Source organism: Carcharhinus amblyrhynchos, unplaced genomic scaffold, assembly GCF_965287045.1.
Source record: "Carcharhinus amblyrhynchos unplaced genomic scaffold, sCarAmb.v2.hapA scaffold_45, whole genome shotgun sequence".
In the NCBI taxonomy this organism is placed as follows: Eukaryota; Metazoa; Chordata; class Chondrichthyes; order Carcharhiniformes; family Carcharhinidae; genus Carcharhinus; species Carcharhinus amblyrhynchos.
The window spans coordinates 1,811,573-1,829,815 of record NW_027649786.1 but is presented as its reverse complement, the minus strand read 5'-3'; the positions used below and the strand labels follow the sequence as shown (position 1 = coordinate 1,829,815).

The 18,243-nt window shown below is 44.4% G+C and overlaps 2 protein-coding genes across 2 annotated transcripts in view; both read left to right on the top strand.

The window, feature by feature from the left end:
- LOC145337237 (butyrophilin subfamily 3 member A1-like) overlaps positions 1–18,243 on the top strand; it is a 360,163-nt gene that overhangs the window by 58,280 nt on the left and 283,640 nt on the right. The window lies entirely within an intron of this gene.
- LOC145337239 (butyrophilin subfamily 3 member A3-like) overlaps positions 1–18,243 on the top strand; it is a 57,310-nt gene that overhangs the window by 31,853 nt on the left and 7,214 nt on the right. Inside the window, exons 5-6 of the mRNA XM_080182030.1 lie at positions 2,768–2,794; positions 4,839–4,865. Of these exons, the coding sequence (XP_080038156.1) occupies positions 2,768–2,794; positions 4,839–4,865 (54 nt within the window). The remainder of the gene's footprint in view (positions 1–2,767; positions 2,795–4,838; positions 4,866–18,243) is intronic.

Sequence of the window (18,243 nt, the reverse complement as noted above, 5' to 3'; positions counted from 1 at the left end):
GTGACTGACCTCCATTCAGAAAAAGACCCATCCACAACCACTCTCTGCCTTCTGCAGGCAAGCCAGTCTTTAATAAGTCTGTCGTGCCCAACATGTCTTGGTTGTGTAGCCTTTCCTGTCACAGCTTCTACGTTTATTTTCTCTGATTCAACATTCATGTGGAGAGTGCCCCACCTGGGCATACCTAGGTATGCGTGCATTTTGAGAGATTTCTTCCTGCCTGTTCCCAGCTTGTGTATTTTGGCTCCAGCCCCAAGTTAGGAAGCTTCTTCGGTGGCCAATTCTATGGACGCTGTGATCTTGACAGCAAGTTTTAATGTTAAAGAGCTTTTCAGACTTCATTTCAAAGTCCACAAACAAGTCTGTCTTGCAGAGGTGTCTTTGAGGGTTAAGCAAACACACAGTCCTTCACTAACCTTCAGTGTTGCAAAGAATTGTGGTATATATTCAACCTCTTGTTGGTTCCATCGATGAATTCAGAATCCCTCAGCAATTATTAGTGGTTTAGGTGAGAAATGACTTTTAAGAATCTTAGTTGATTCCTCGTAAGTTGTTGCACTAGGCTTCTCAAAATGGACAAGACTCTGTAACAATGTAAAGGTTTTACATCCTACTACACTTAGAAGATATCTTGCATAATCACTTCCCTATGCAGCCAGATAACATTGAAATCTCTATTCCTAAGCAATCCATGTTTCCACATTTTCTTTGAAACCCTCTACGGTGCTGCCTTTGCCCACCATTGCAGTTACCAGTTATTAAATCATAGTACTTGCTTTTGACTTCCTCACTTTTTTTGTTCGATTTATAGTTTGAAGAAAAAATGATCAGCTGCTTCTTCTCTGCCATCAATCACATTTTTACTAAGCAAAGAAGACTTTACTTATTATTCCTTTTCTTGGAGTAGTAACTTCCCTTTAAGAGTACAAAGTCTTTCTTTATATGAGGGGCTCTGTTGCTGCAGCTCGCCACTTGCAAGGGCCCCACACCTGGAAGTCTACTCAGTTTCAAAACGATAATAAATGGTCTTTTTTTTTCCAACAATGACTGGAATTTTACCAATTTTGGGGGTGGGCAAGGCTCGGTAAACAGCATTCACTGTTGGCCTCGGGTGGGATTGTAAGAACCTCGGACAGATGTGCCGGTAAAATTCCGCCCAGTGTACTCTCACTGTACTGATGGCTTTCCTTGACTTATTTTAAGAGTCGAGACACTTTTTTTTTTCTTGATGTCAAGGCTTTGGTTGAAAAAACATGTCTAGAATCCGGTTGAAAACCTACCCATTCACCATCAGTTTGACCTCCCTTGTCGCGAGTTTATCTTATATATTAGATGTTTTGGCCAGTAGAACTAACAAGACAAAAGATGATAAGGTGTCACAATATTAGTTTTGAACCAACTGAACACATTTATTTAAGAGCTGTTGCCAGATTGAAATCCAACATGGGAAATAAATAAAAACTTGTCAATGATTCTGTCACAGTATATCATGTGACTAACCATACAGATGCATTGCTTTACAAGTACCAACACTAAAAATTCTAGAAAAGGAACCATCAACCAGTCCTGCTTCACCTCATCAATAATGGTGTACATTAAACATTACTAAGAATTCATACTTCAGGACACTGTAGTAACTAGTTCTAAGGCTGAGAGGGAGTGAGAGAGAAGGAACTAAATGCAATCATTCCTACACACAATGGCTAAAATTAATAACCATTCTCACTGTGTTAGTTAATCCACAAACAGTACCAACGTTACAAAGTAAATGTCGTGACTTTGTTAGCGTAGGTTCCACATTTATATATGTGATAAATATAAAAGTAACTTCTGGAACAATCTGAGTGCTAACAGACCCTTTCAAAACTTTCCCATAAAGCTCAAAAATGATGCACAGATTAATGTAGTTACCATTGACTGTTTTCATCCAGAAACATAAACTTGCAATCTTCATAAATACTTTGGGAGAATGTTTCAAACTGGAAATAAGAGGTCTTGAGTTAGTATTAAACATTTGAAGGTTCAGTGTATTAGAGAATTTACTGAAAATCTCCTTCTGCACTCCATCACAAAGAAAAACTTAAAGTTAAAACTCAGAATGGCATCATGTAATTTCCTGGTGTAGCAGTTCCTTCTGATGGAGTGTGCGCTATCTGTGATTCTAGCCACCTTTTCAGGTGTTTAAATGAGGCACCATCCACTCTCCCAGATCAGTGCTAAATAGATCTTAGCACTATTTCAGAAAGGAACAGAGCGTTTCGCCTCAGTGTCTTGGTCAATAGTTGATCTTGAAACAACATCGCTAAACTATATCATCTTAATTATTGATTGCTATTTGTGGAACATTTCTGCGCATAAACTGACAGTAAAACACTCTGGAACATCTTGACGATGTCAAAGGTACTGAATAAAGGCAACTTAGCTCAGTTGGCTGGACACCTGGTTCATGATGTAGAGCAAGGAGAACAGTGTGGGTTCAATTCCCATACCAGCTGGAGTTATTGATGAAGGCCTGTTGTCTCAACCTTGTCCCTCGCCTGAGGCATGGCGACCTTCGGGTTAAATCACCACCAGTCAGCTCACCCTTTGAGGTTATCATCATCTGAGACTATGGGACTTTGCCTTGCCTTTTCTAATTGCTCAGAAATTATTCTAAGGTTTGGTTTTTAAATTGTTTGAAAAGAGTGTTAAAAGCATTATAAATCTGAGGAATGGGACAATAAATATTTGGTAAAATGTTTTTACTAAATTCCTTTTTATTTTGTAGATCAGTGGAAGCCTCTTGTTGAATCAGGTATGATATTCTTTTACACAAACTGTTTTCTATTTCATTCTCTGAGCGCATATCACTCATTGTTCTTCCAGAACTGTTATAGGATCCTGGTGTTTTATCAAATACAAATACCCAGGGACATTGACTAATTGGCATTGAGGCATCACTGGGTTTGGAGAGCACAGAGTGTCTGGGACAGCAATGTGCTTCTGTCTCAGGATGGAAAACTTTGAAAGATTCCAGGGAAGGTTCTGTGAGAATAGTGACAAGTCCCAGGATGAAGGGTCGAGGACTGGGGTCCAAAGATTTGGGAGGATTATGTGCGTGTCTTGCTGTATTCTTTGCCTGGGGACTAGGGATCTGTGAGTACTTCCAGGATCTGGAAGTTTGGGGGGTGGGGAACGAAAAGCTACAGAAAAGATGCAATGACATCCTGCTAGACTGAGGAGGAGTTTTGACAATGTTCAGAGTAGTCATTGTTATGGAGATTGCTGGGATCTGCTAAAACAGGTGGGAAGCTGTAGAAGTTTCAGACTTGTTTGGATGGGACAATTACATAAAATGTTTTCAATGATACTTACTGTCCACAACCTTGTTGCATCCTCAGAGCTCCTGCAAAAACCCCCACCCCTCCCCTGCAAACTGATTTTGACACCATTAATTGTTATTGCATTTATACATCTGCCTTAAAGCATTTGGGAGTAAATGTTCAGCTTCAAGCACTTCAAGACCAGGATACAATATCATAGTGTTGAATTTCATCCTTTGCGTATTTCTCCCTCTGGGAGGGTGGGATTGATGGATTAGTGCAGTGTTGGTTAGACTCATTTCCTGAGGATATTTACTGTCAATCACATTTACTTCCAGATTCTCTGGATGGTGATAGTGCATTGACTCTGTCAGCTAAGCTCAGATATTTCTTAACACAGGCAGCTATCCTGATTTATCAGGGAGTCTCCTCTGGTACAGAAACTACAAAACATTGAAACAAGAGCAGACCTGTGCCTTGTTTCATCTATGTTTTAGGAGCTATTGTGTAACTATTTCCTGCTAACCCCAATGACAGGTCTAATTCGGACTCCAAAACTATTCAGGCTGACCCTGAGAATCCTTTAAGATTGGTTCAACTAAACTCTGACAAGACGCTGCGACAGAACACAGACACATCCGAGCAATCCCGAATACTATCAGATACTGACTCTGCATTGGGTTAACCCGAATGTTCCCAACACTCAGAAACCTCCTCACTCCAACAAGTGAACAGTTTTCCTCACAAGGCCTTGGTGTTATATTTACACAGTCTATTTCACCTGTCATTCTGAACAGTATATTTCAGATTCTCACATTCAGAGCTCAGGCACGGGAGCACTGCCGAGCTGAATGGGCTGATGGTGAAATTTGGACACAAGCTGCCCACAATTTGTCAATGAAGTTTCATTTATGGAAAATCATGGAGACTGAATCTGTAACCGGCACTCCCATCAGGCAAAAGTCTTGTGTTTGGTCCCTGATGGGGGCCATCTGGGCAAACCTAACTTCCACTTTAAAATGAGTAAAGCCACAGGAGGTCCATGAGGAGGACCTACAGAATTCTGAGGGGATTTGATAGATTCCACAACCAGCGGAAACAAAAACGAAGGGGCACAGTCTCAGGATAAGGGGCTGATCATTTAGGACTGAGATGAGAAGAAATTTCTTCACTCAAAGAGTTCTGAATCTTTGTAATTCTCAATCCCAGAGGTTGTAGTGCTTCATTTGAGAACTTTTTAGGCTGGGACAGATAGATTTATAGTTTCTCAGGGAATTAAGGAGTATGGAGAGGAGGGGATAATGGATTTCAAAACCTAAGATTATCCGTGATCATACTGAATGGCAGAGCAGTTTCAACAGGCCATCTGGTCTAGTCCTGCTCCTATTTCTTGTGTTCCTGTATCAATTGCATTTAAAATGTCTGTAAAACACTTGCTATGACATTATTTACAGATTAAGTCATGGAGAAAGACTGAGAGAAAGAACATTTCGGACAGAGTGAATTAATTCCTGTCTAATTTGTTTGTGTTTTCAGAGTGGAAGCGAATTTGTGAATGTGAAGGTAAGACCTTTATTATTGTAAAACACAATAAGAAAGAATAAATCAATACAAAACCTGAAACTGTTTCAAAAAACTGACAGCTTAAAAAAAAAACCAGACCAGGCCCAACAATCTTCAGCTTCTTCATCAATTACCTTCCCGACATCATAAGATCAGAAGTAGGGATGTTTGCCAATGATTTCACAATGTTCAACACCATTCGTGACTTCCCAGATACTGAAGCAGACCATGTTCAAATGTGACAAGATCTGGGCTTGGGCTGGTAAATGGCAAGTAAGTGCCACACAAATGCCAGGCAATGATCACCACCAATAAAAGACACTCTAACCACTGCCCCTTGACTTTCAATGGTGTAACCATCACTGAATCCCCCACTGTCAACATCCTTGGGGTTACCATTGACAGAAACTGAACTGGACTCACCACATAAACACAATGGCTACAACAGCAGGTCAGAGGCTCGGAATACTGCGGTGAGTAACTCACCTCCTGACTCCCCAGTGCGTATCCACCATCTACAAGGCACAACTCGGGGAGTGTTCCATCACACTCCTACTTGCCAGGATGGCCTGCTCCAACAACACTCAAATAGCTTGACATCATCCAGGACAAAGCAGCCTGCTTGATTGGCACCACATCTACTAACATTCAATCCCTCTACCACCAATGCTCAGTAACATCAGTGTGTACTATCTACAAGATGCATTGCAGAAATTCACCAAAGATCTTTAGACAGCACCTTCCAAACCCACGACCACTTCCATCTAGAAGGACAAGGGCAGTAGATAAATGGGAACACCACCACATGCAAGTTCCCCTCTAAGCCACTTACCATCCTGACTTGGAAATATGTCGTTGGGTCAAAATCCTGGAATTCCCTCCCTAACGGCAACCCACAGAACATGGACTGCAGCAATTCAAGAAGGCAGCTCACCAATGTCTTCTCAAGGCAACTAGAGATGGACAATGAAACCAAAAGAGAAGATGCTGGAAAGTCTCAGCAGGTCTGGCAGCATCCATACTCCTTACATATGCTTCCTGACCTGCTGAGATTTTCCAGCATTTTCTCTTTTGGTTTTCAGATTCCAGCATCCACAGTAATTTGCTTTTATATACAGATGGTCAATAAATGCTGGCCAGCCAGCGATGCCCATGACCCACAAATCAATAAAAAAAGCTGGAAAATTGTCTTCAGTAAAGATCTAACATAAAGGCCACAGTTTCAGTGTGACCAAACAAGTGAAATTCATTTTGCATTGAATTTCAGAACTTTTAATTGTTGTTTTGAGATCCGATTCCACACTTTAGTTTGTTTGAATTCTCTCCCATATGAAATTGAAAAAGAATTAGTGACAATGGGAGAGCAGTGGGACAGACATTAACTTGTTCTGAATGATGCAGCTTCCATGTCCAATGTTGTAATTTAAAGGAAACAGGGTGGATGCTGAAAGGATGTTTCCCCTTGTGGGAGAGACTGGAACTCGGTGACACAGTTTAAAAATAGGGGGTTTCCCATTTAAACCAGAATGAGGAGTTATTTTCTCTCCCCCAGAGAGCAGGAGAGACAAGATCATTGAATATTTTTAAGGCAATGATAGATTCTTCACTAGAACCAAAGAACCATAGAAAATTTACAGCTCAGAAACAGACCTTTTTGGCCCTTGTCTGTGCCGAACCATTTTTTTGCTGAGTCCCACTGACCTGCACTTGGACCATATCCCTCCACATCCCTCTCATCCATGTACCTGTCCAAGTTTTTCTTGAATGTTAAAAGTGACCCCGCATTTACTTTATCCGGCAGCTCATTCCACACTCCCACCACTCTCTGTGTGAAGAAGCCCCCACTAATATTCCCTTTAAACTTTTCTCCTTTCACCCTTAATCTATGCCCTCTGGTTTTTAGCTTCCCCAGCCTCAGTGGAAAAAGCCTGTTTGCATTCAGTCTGTCTATACCCATCAAAATCTTATACACCTCGATCAAATCTCCCCTCATTCTTCTATGCTCTAGGGAATAAAGTCCTAACCTATTTAATCTCTCTCTGTAACTCAGCAAAGCAAAACTAACAAAGATTATCGGGGGTGGGTGGGCAGGAATGTGGAGCTGAGACCACAATCAGATCAGCAATGATCTTATTGAATAGCAGAGCAAGTTTGAGGGGCTGAATGGCCTCCTGTTCCTAATCCGTATGTTTGTATGTTCAGAACACCATTCCATTACATTTACCAACATTTTGAAGCATATTGTGATTCTTTGCTTTTCTCTGTATTTTTCTGTTTTTTATTTTATAGAACATAAGAACATAAGAAGTAGGAGCAGGAGTAGGCCATCTATGCACTTGAGCCTGCCCCGCCATTCAATAAGATCATGGCTGATCTGAAGTGGATCAGTTCCACTTTGCCGCTTTCTCCCTGTAACCCTTAATTCCCCGGTCTACCAGAAACTTATCTACCCCTGACGTAAATATATTCAGCGAAGCAGCCTCCACCACTTCAATGGGCAGAGAATTCCAGAGAATCACCACCCTTTGAGTGAAGAAGTTCCTCCTCAACTCTGTTCTAAACTGCTCCCCCGCCAGCCCCCACTTATTTTGAGGCTGTGCCCTCTAGTTCTGCTATCCTTTCTAAGTGGGAAGAATCTCTCTACCTCTACCCTATCTATCCCCTTGATTATCTTATATGTCTCTGTAAGATCCCCCCTCAGCCTTCTAAACTCCAACGAGTACAGACCCAGTCTATTCAATCTCCCCTCATAAGCTAACCCCCCTCATCTCCGGTATCAGCCTAGTGAACGTCCTCTGCACTCCCTCCAAGGCCAATATATCCTTCCGCAAATGCGGTGACCAAAACTGCACGCAGTACTCCAGCTGCGGCCTCACCAGTACCCTGTACAGTTGCAGCAAGACCTCCCTGCTTTTATATTCTATCCCCCTCGCTATAAAGGCCAGCATCCCATTTGCCTTCTTGATCACCTGCTGCACCTGCAGACTGGGTTTTTGCGATTCATGTACAAGGACCCCGAGGTCCCTCTGCACCGTAGCATGCTGCAGCTTTTTGCCCTTTCAATAGTAATCCCTCCTACTATTATTTCTACCAAAGTGGATAACCTCACATTTGCTGACATTGTACTCCATCTGCCAGGTCCTCGCCCACTCGCTCAGCCTATCCAGATCTCTCTGCAGACTTTCCGATCTTCCACGCAATTTGCTTTTCCACTCATCTTTGTGTCATCAGCAAATTTCATTATCCTACACTCAGCCCCCTCCTCCAGATCATCTATGTAAATGGTAAACAGTTAAGGCCCCAGCACCGATCCCTGCAGCACTCCACTAGTCACCAACTGCCAACCAGAATAGCACCCATTGATTCCGACTCTCTGCTTCCTATTAGACAGCCAATCCTCTATCCACGCTAACACCTTACACCCAACTCCGTGCACCCTAACCTTTTACAGCAACTTTTGTGAGGCACCTTATCAAAAGCCTTTTGGAAATCTAAAAACACCACATCCACCGGTTCCCCTCTGTCTACTGCACTAGTCACATCCTCATAGAAATCCAATAAATTCGTTAAACACGACTTCCCCTTCACGAATCCGTGCTGCGTCTGCTTGATCAAACCGTTCTTTTCTAGGTGCCTCGCTATTTCTTCTTTGATGACAGATTCTAGCATTTTTCCAACTACGGACGTTAAACTAACTGGCCTATAATTCCCTGCCTTTTGTCTGCTACCTTTTTTACACAGCAGCGTAACATTAGCCATTTTCCAATCTTCTGGCACTTCCCTGGAGTCCAGTGAATTTTGATAAATAATCACTAAGGCATCCACTATCCCCTCTGCCATTTCTTTCAGAACCCTGGGATGCATTCCATCCGGTCCCAGGGACTTGTCCACCTTCAGTCCCGTTAATCTATCAAGCACTACCTCTCTGGTGACAGTAATTGCATTAAGGACCTCGTCTCCTACCATCCTTTAATATCCGGCAAGCTATTTGTGTCCTCCTCCGTGAAGACCGACACAAAAAAACTTATTTAAAGCCTCAGCCATTTCCTCATCACCCACCGCTAAATCCCCCCCTCTCGTCCTCCAAGGGTCCAACATTCACTCTAGCCAGTCTCCTCTTCTTTATATATTTGTAAAAACTTTCACTATCTTTTTTTATATTTAGAGCTAGTTTAGCTTCATACTCTATCTTTCCTTTCTTTATCGCTTTCTCAGTCATTCTTTGTTGTTTTTTAAATCTCTCCCAATCTTCTAATCGCCCACTATTTTTAGCCGCTCTGTACGCATTGGCTTTTAATTTAATACTCTCCTTTATTTCCTTCGATAACCACGGCTGGTTATCCCTTCTCCTCCGGTCCTTCTTTACCATCTGACTATATTTCTGCTGAGTACCGAAAAAGATCTCCTTAAAAATCCTCCACTGTTCCACAGCCGTCCTACCAACCAATCTGTGTCCCCAATCTACATTCACCAATTCCGCTCTCATCCTATCATACTCCCCTCTGTTCAAACAGAGGATACAGGTTCAGGACCCTACTTTCTCATCCTCCATCTGCATCAGAAATTCAACCATACTATGATCACTCGTCCCAAGAGGATCCCTCACAAGAAGATCCCTAATTCTACCTGCCTCGTTACACAGTACCAGATCTAAGATAGCTCGTTCCCTCGTAGGTTCTGTAACAAACTGTTCAAGGAAATTATCCCCACAGCGTTCTAAGAACTCTTCCTCAAGCCCACAGCGTCCGACTTGGGTCATCCAATCAACGTGCAGATTAAAATCCCCCACAATTATAGCCGCTCTGTTTCTGCACGCATCAATTATTTGTTTGTTTATAGCCCGCTCCACCTCAAAGTCGTTATTTGGGGGCCTATAGACCACACCCACCAGTGTCTTCCTCCCCTTACTATTCCGTATCTCCACCCACAACGATTCCACGTTCTGCTCTTTGGAGCCTATATCTTCCCTTACTACCGCCCTGATATTATCCTTTATTAATAGAGCTACCCCACCCCCTTTTTCCTCCCGTCTATCCTTCCTAAACACCTGATACCCCTGGATATTCAGCTCCCAGTCCCTGTCACCCTGCAACCACGTTTCCGTAATGGCCATTCGATCATATCCATCTGTGCTGATTTGCGCCATCAGCTCATTCACTTTGTTCCGAATGCTTCGTGCATTCAGGTAAAGTGTCTTTATACCAGCCTTTATCTGGACCTTATTTATAGAAACGTTACTAACCTCTCTCTCATGCCCCCTACTCCTTTAATTAGCGGAACATCCTCAACATTTACCTGCTCCCGTACCCTCCCCTTTAGATTTTGTAATTTCCCCCACCCCTACAACCCCCCCACCGCCCTGCCACCTCCCCCAATTAGTTTAAAGCCCTATCTACAGTCCTAGTTATACGATTCACCAAGACTGTGGTCCCAGCATGATTCGGACGAAGACCATCCCATCTGAACAGGTCCCATCTGCCCCAATACTGGTGCCAAAGGCCCATAAATTCGAACCCATTCCTCCCACACCAATCCTTGAGCCATGCATTCATCTCCTTAATCCTATTTACCCTGCGCCAATTTGCATGTGGTTCAGGTAGTAATCCAGAGATAACCACCTTGTCGGTTCTGCTTTTTAATTTGGTTCCCAGGTTATCATACTCCCTCTGCAGATCCTTAGTTCCTATTTTGCCTATGTCATTGGCACCCACATGAACCACGACGACCGGATTCTCACCCTCCCACTCCAGATTCCTCTGCAGCCCAGATGAGACACCCTGGACCCGAGCACCAGGCAGACAACACACCCCTCGGTATTCTTTATCATCGTCACAAAGGACAGTGTCTATGCTCCTAACTACACTATCCCCAATTACCACTAATTCCTCTTTACTTCTCCTGCTTTGACCTCTGTCTGCACCACTGTACCGTGGGCAGTTTGCTCGTCCACCTTGCAGTCCTCGTCCTTGTCCACACTGGGAGCAAGAATCTCAAACCTGTTGTGCAGATTCAGGGGCTGAGGCTTTTGGGTCCCCCCCTCCTTCCTCCCCTCAGCAACCCCCCTCCTTCCTCCCCTCAGCAACCCCCTCTTGTTCCTGACTCTGAGTTTATCAGTTTAGGGGGTGTGACTTTCTCTTGTAACCCATTATCCAGGTTACACTCCCCCTCCCTGATGAGCCTCAGTGTCTGAAGCTCAGAGTTCAGCTTGTCTACTTTGAGCTGGAGCTCTTCAAGCAACCAGCACTTACTGCAGACATGGTCACTGGGAAGGACCTTGGGGTCCACCAGCTCCCACATCATACAGAAACAGCACATCACATTTCCCTCCATCTCAGTCATCTAGTGTATTCTAAACCCAGCAAAGAATTTAAACTTTTCGTCCAAGCCCTGTGAGCCAAAGCCCTTACAGCTCACTCTGCTCCCTTCTCACTCCACTGACCTGTAACTACCCTGCCCTCTGAAGTAGGCGAGCAAACCGCTCTGTTAGATAAAACTGCTTAAAAAAAAAAGTTTCAAAGCAATGAAACTGGACGGATTACCCAGCATTGACTGGGCACCAGAACCAGAAATGATAACACTGTCAACCCTGCAAAGTCCTCACAAACATCTGGGATGAGTGTGAAAATTGTGAGAGCTGTCTCACAGACTGGTCAAGCAACAGTCATACTCATGGAACCATACGTTACTGACAATGTCCCAGACACTGGGGAGGCAGTGGTGTAGTGACATTATCACAGGACTGGTAATCCAGAAACCCAGGGGGATCTGGGTTCAAACCATGGCAGAGAGTGATATTTAAATTCAAACAAAAAATCTGGAATTAAAAGTCTAATGATGACCATGAAATCATTGTCGATTCTTGGAAAAACCCATTTGGTTCACTCCTGTCCTTAAGGGAATGAGATCTGCCGTCCTTACCCGCTCTGGCCTACATGTGACTCCAGAGCCAGAGCAATGTAGTTGCCTCTTAACTGCCTCTCCAAAATGGCCAAGCAAGCCACTCAGTTCAAGGGCAGTTAAGGATGGGCCACAAATGTTGTCCCAGCCAGTGACGTCCTCTTCCCATAAATTAATTTAAAATACAATCACCATCCCTGGATATGTCCTGTTCCACTGGCAGGACAGACCCGGCAAAGGTAACACATTCAGGAGGAATTTGCACTGACAATCCTCAACATTGACTCTGAGCCCCATGTAGTCTCATAGCATCAGGTCACACACAGGAAAGAAAATCTCTTGTGCAAGGAAACTTGTGCTCCAAATGTACCACCCCAGCCCACCCCTCTCAGCTGGTGAATCAGTACTCCCCCATGTTGAACACCACTTGGGGTAGCACTGAAAGTGGCAAGGGGCAAAATGTACTCTGGGTGGGCTCTTCAATGTCCATCACCAAGTGGCTCTGTGGTACCACCACAGTCCAGGCTAGCCTGGTCCTAAGGGCATAGCTGCTAGACTGGGACAGGTGGTGAGGGAACCAACAAAAGGGAAAAACTTATTAACCTCACCCTCATCAACCTGCCTGTCGCAGCTCCAGGAATACCTGAAAGTGAGGTGTCATCCTGGTGAAACTACAACACAGGATGACTTGCATATTAAATATCATAAGAACATAAGAAATAGGAGCAGGAGTAGGCCAACCAGCCCCTCGAGCCTGCCCCACCATTCAATAAGATCATGGCTGATCTGTCGTGGCTCAGTTCCACATTCCCGCCCTCTCCCCATAACCCTTAATCCCCTTGCTTATCAAAAACCCATCAACCCGCGTCTTAAAAATATTTAGCGAGGCAGCCTCCACCACTTCAACGGGCAGAGAATTCCAGAGATTCACCACCCTTTGAGTGAAGAAGTTCTTCCTCAACTCTGTTCTAAACCGCCCCCGCTTTATCTTGAGGCTGTGCCCCCTAGTCCTACTGTCCTTTCTGAGCGGAAAGAGTCTCTCCACCTCTATCCTATCCATCCCATTCATCATCTTATACGTCTCAATGAGATCTCCCCTCATTCTTCTAAACTCTAACGAGTACAAGCCTAGTTTATTCAGCCTCTCCTCATAGCTCAACCCCCTCAACTCTGGCATCAGCCTAGTAAACCTCCTCTGCACTCTCTCCAAGGCCAAAATATCCTTGCGCAAGTATGGCGCCCAAAACTGCACACAGTACTCTAGCTGTGGCCTCACCAATGCCCTATATAGCCGCAACAAGACCTCCCTACTTTTATATTCAATCCCCCTCGCTATGAAGGCCAGCATCCCATTCGCCTTCCTGACCACCTGCTGCACCTGCAGGCTGGGTTTTTGCGACTCATGCACAAGGACCCAGAGGTCCCTCTGCACCATCGCCTGCTGCAGTTTTTCTCCACGTAAGTAATAATCCTTCCTACCATTATTCCTACCAAAGTGGACCACCTCACACTTACCAACATTAAATTCCATTTGCCAGTTCCTGGCCCATTCACCCAGCCTATCTAGATCCTTCTGCAGACTCTCCACACCCTCCGCACAATTTGCCGTTCCACCAATCTTGGTGTCATCAGCAAATTTTGACACCATACACTCGGTTCCCTCCTCCAGATCATCTATATAAATGGTAAATAGCTGAGGCCCCAGCACTGACCCCTGAGGCACTCCACTAGTCACCAACCGCCAATCCGAATAGCACCCATTGACCCCCACTCCCTGCCTCCTATTTGACAACCAGTCCTCTATCCACGCTAACACCCTACCCCCAACTCCATGTCCCCTGACCTTCTTCAACAACCTCTTGTGAGGTACCTTGTCAAACGCCTTCTGAAAATCAAGAAAGACCACATCCACTGGCTCTCCTTTATCCACCGCCCTAGACACATCCTCATAGAACTCCAGTAAATTTGTCAGACACGACTTCCCTTTAACGAAACCGTGCTGCGTCTGCCCTATCAAGCAATTCCCTTCAAGGTGCCTCGCAATTTCCTCCTTAATGACGGATTCTAACATTTTACCGACAACAGACGTTCAACTAACCGGCCTATAATTCCCCGCCTTTTGCCTGGCACCCTTCTTAAACAACGGCGTAACATTAGCCGCTTTCCAATCTTCCGGCACTTCCCCGGAATCCAGCGACGTCTGGAAAATAACCACCAAGGCATCCACTATCACCTCCGCCATTTCTTTCAGAACCCTCGGATGCATTCCATCCGGTCCTGGAGACTTGTCCACAATCAGCCCCTCCAGCCTGTCGAGCACCACCTCTCTAGTAACAGTAATGTCATCGAGACCCTCCAGTCCTACCACCTTTCCATCGCTAACACCCGGCAAATTATTCACGTCTTCTTCCGTGAAGACCGAAACAAAAAAGTTATTCAAGACCTCAGCCATTTCTCCATCCCCTACCACTAAGTCCCCCTTCTCATCCTCTAAGGGTCCAATGTTCACCCGAGCCAGCCTCTTCCTTTTTATATACTTATAAAAACTCTTGCTATCCTTTTTTATATTAAGCGCTAGCCCAGCTTCGTAGTTTCTCCTACCCTTCTTTATCAATTTCTTTGTCAATCTTTGTTGACATTTAAACCTCTCCCAATCCTCTTCTCTCCCACTACTCTTAGCTACTCTAAACACCTCCGCTTTTAATTTAACACTTTCCTTCACCTCCTTCGTTATCCCCAGCTTATTACCTCTCCTCCTACGGTCCTTTTTAACCATCGGAATAAATTTCCGCTGAGCACCAAGAAAGATCTCCTTAAAAATCCTCCACTGCTCCTCAGCAGACCTACCTTCCAAAGCGCTCCCCCAGTCCACATTCGCCAATTCCTCTCTCATCCTACCGTACTCCCCTCTGTTCAAACAAAGGACGCGTGTCCGGGAACCCACTTTGTCCTCCTCCATCTGCACCAGAAATTCCACCATACAATGATCACTCTCCCCAAGAGGATCCTTCACCGCAAGGTCCCTAATTCTACCCGCCTCATTACATAGCACCAGATCCAAGATAGCTCGCTCCCTCGTCGGCTCCAACACACACTGTTCAAGGAAACTATCCCGGCAGCATTCCAAGAACTCCTCCTCGAGCCCACCGCGTCCAACATGGGTCGACCAATCAATATGCAGATTGAAATCCCCCATAATTACGGCCGTCCCATTCCTGCACGCCGCACTTATTTGCGCGTTAACAGCCCGCTCCACCTCCAGATCATTATTCGGGGGCCTATAGACGACACCCACCAGCGTCTTCCTCCCTTTGCTGTTCCTAATCTCCACCCACAACGATTCCACGTTCTGCTCTTTGGTTCCAATATTTGGCTACCACCCTGATGCTGTCCTTAATCAGCAGAGCTACGCCCCCCCCTTTTCCCTCCCGCCTATCCTTCCTAAACACTTGATACCCCTGGACATTCAGCTCCCAGTCCCTGTCACCTTGCAGCCACGTCTCTGTAATGGCCACCAGATCATATCCATTTGTGTCGATCTGCACCACCAGCAGCAAGTCATAGACAGAGCGAAGCAATTACAGAATCAATGGGTCAGATCTAACCTCTGCAATCCTACCACATCCAGTCGTGAATAGTGGTGATAATTAAACAACTCACTGGAGGAAGAGGCTATACAAACATCTCCATCCTCAATGATGGGGAATCCAGCACACCAATGGAAAAGATAAGGCTGATGCATTTGCTACAATATTCTGAGTGATGATCCATCTCAGTCTCCTCCAGAGGTCTCCAGTTTGATTGGAATCCAATCTGCAAACACTCACTCCCTCCACCACCAACAAACAATTTCACCCGAGTTTACCATCGACAAGGTGCACTGCAGAAACTCAGCAAGGTTCCATAGGCAACACCTTGCAAACTTCCAAAAATAAGAGGTCTCTTTTTTAAAATCGAGATAAGGAGATTATTTTTCTGTGAGTCAGTAGTCTGTATTCTTTTTTCCAGAATGCATTGGAGGCTGGGTCATTGAATTTATTCTCAGCTGAATTTGATAGATTTCTGATTGACAAGGGAGTCATTATGGGGGTGGGGATGCAGACATGAAAGTAGAGTTGAGACCACAATCAGATCAGTGAGAATGTTGTTGAATGATGGAGGTGCCTCGAGGGGCTGAATGGCCTACTCCTGCTCCGAGGTCCTATACCAACTTACGTTACTTTATAGCCCTGTGTACCCATCCACAGAGTGTACAATATGTACTGAATTGATGAGACAGATAATAACAATGGCATGTGTGGAGTTGCTAACACAAAACATATTCACAAATCTTCTTTTGAAAAAATATTATTGTTTTTACAACACTATAAAGGCTTCAGACAGGCCAGTAAAGAATCAAACACAACAGCTTCAGCACCTCTTAAATTGTGCAAATGAACACAATCACTGAAAGAATAATTTATTATAATCACTTAAGGATGTCAATCAAGAAAAGTCAACCTTTATGTCCAGGTGTGAAAACAGAACCCCACTGAGATAATCCTTTTGTGAGTCTGGGCTCTCAGCCAATTGGGCTGTAGAAACCATAATATTTTTTGAAAAGACGATTAGTGAATAGGTGTTTTATTTCTGAGCAGTTCCACAGATGTCATTCCTACTGTATGGCTCATTGATTCTGTACATAGTCTACACTGGGTTAATGGGCATTGAAGGGCCATTGAGTTCACATGGGTGGATGGGAGGAGTGAGTTGGCACTGAGAATGGAATGGAGTGAGGGGCGAATGGTGGGTGCATGGAAGGATCATGGGGGCACAGCTAAGACTCTTTTACTTTATCTGTCCCCGAATCCTGACTGTCACAGCTTCTCTGTGGGGCCGTGGACCATAAGTAATGGAGAGACTGGCCCAACTCAACAAAAATTAGGGAGGGCTGTGAGATGCCTGACTCCACAATGGATCTGGCAAGATGCTACTCACAACCTTATCCTGTATCAGCAAAGAACTGGGGGGGGTGGGGGGATGCTGTGAATGGGGCAGGAATCCCAGCATCAAATCAATGTTTTAGTTTCTTCTCAGTTCCCCTGTTGCTCTGCCTCTAGTAACTTTACCAATCTCTTAATTTATTCTGTGCATCTTTACCCAGTGATTGGGCTTTCTACAAAGTCCACAGTTTGATCCTCAGGTGGGACATTTCCTTCTGCCAGTGAACTCATGTGGACATTCACAGCTCTTATCTTTCTGTCTGGTTTGCAGCCTTTTGTAGATGTTTCACTGCTGCCTTTCCTGTAATTTAACTGAATACCAGCTGTTTGGATAGTCAGCGTCTTCATATCTCTGCTCCTGTGTCCATGTACTCTGGCAATGTCTACAATCTCTGATATTCTGAGCTTGTTCTTTCTAATCAGATCTTTTTATACATCAGGCTGTGTAGAATCGCAAATGAGCTGATCTCCCAACTTTCATCGCTTTCTCTGAATTTACATTTTCTGGCCACGTTTCTCAGTCTCATTCAGAAATTATCAACAGGTTCATCTCAAGATTTGAAATTCACATTGGTGAATCCATTGGTTTGACTTTGGCTGAAGATGAGTGCTGAATTGTTTTTAAGGTGAAAAGTTCTTAGCTGTGTCCCCATGATCCTTCCATGCACCCATCATTCCCCCACCTCACTCCATTCCATCTCAGTGCCAACTCACTCCTCCCATCCACCCATGTGAACTCAATGGCCCTTCAATGCCCATTAACCCAGTGTGGACTACGTACAGAATCAATGAACCATACAGTAGCAATGACAGACGGGGAACTCCTCACTCATCTTCCAGTTGCTGGGAAGATGAATCCTTTCTGTCCTGCCCATAAAGGATGTAGCTGACCCTTTCCTCTTCACTATAGTGTCTTTTAGAAACTTACTGAATGTCAATCTGCACAAAACAAAATTTCACAAATGTCTCCAACAACATCATCAGCCTCCCATTTCATCCTGATCTGAAGCTGTGAGCTCATTGCTGTGGCAGTAATCATTTCATTTTCCTGCACTTCAGTCAGTTTGTTCTCTCTGCTATGAATTCAAGTTGATTTTTCTCAATCTAATTCAACATTCATTTTGTTTATACTGATTGAGTTTTACTCACACACTCTGGCTGCCATCTTATGGTTCCCAGAATCTGAAAGAATTACACTTTGTCTCAGCTCCAATATTTGAGTTTAAAAGTGTATTTCTCCTGATCTGTGTGTGTGTCACTGTCACTTTGGTACACTGACTGTCAGACAGTAGTGAGTGACGTGGTATTCTGGATAAGCATGTTTACCAAGGTGTTAAAATATAAGAACATAAGAAATAGAAGCAGGAGTAGGCCATCTAGCCCCTTGAGCCTGCTCCGCCATTCAGTAAGATCATGGCTGTTCTGATAGTGGGTTCAGTTCCACTTACCCCCTGCTTCCCATAACCGTTAAATCCCTTATTGGATAAAAATCTATCTGT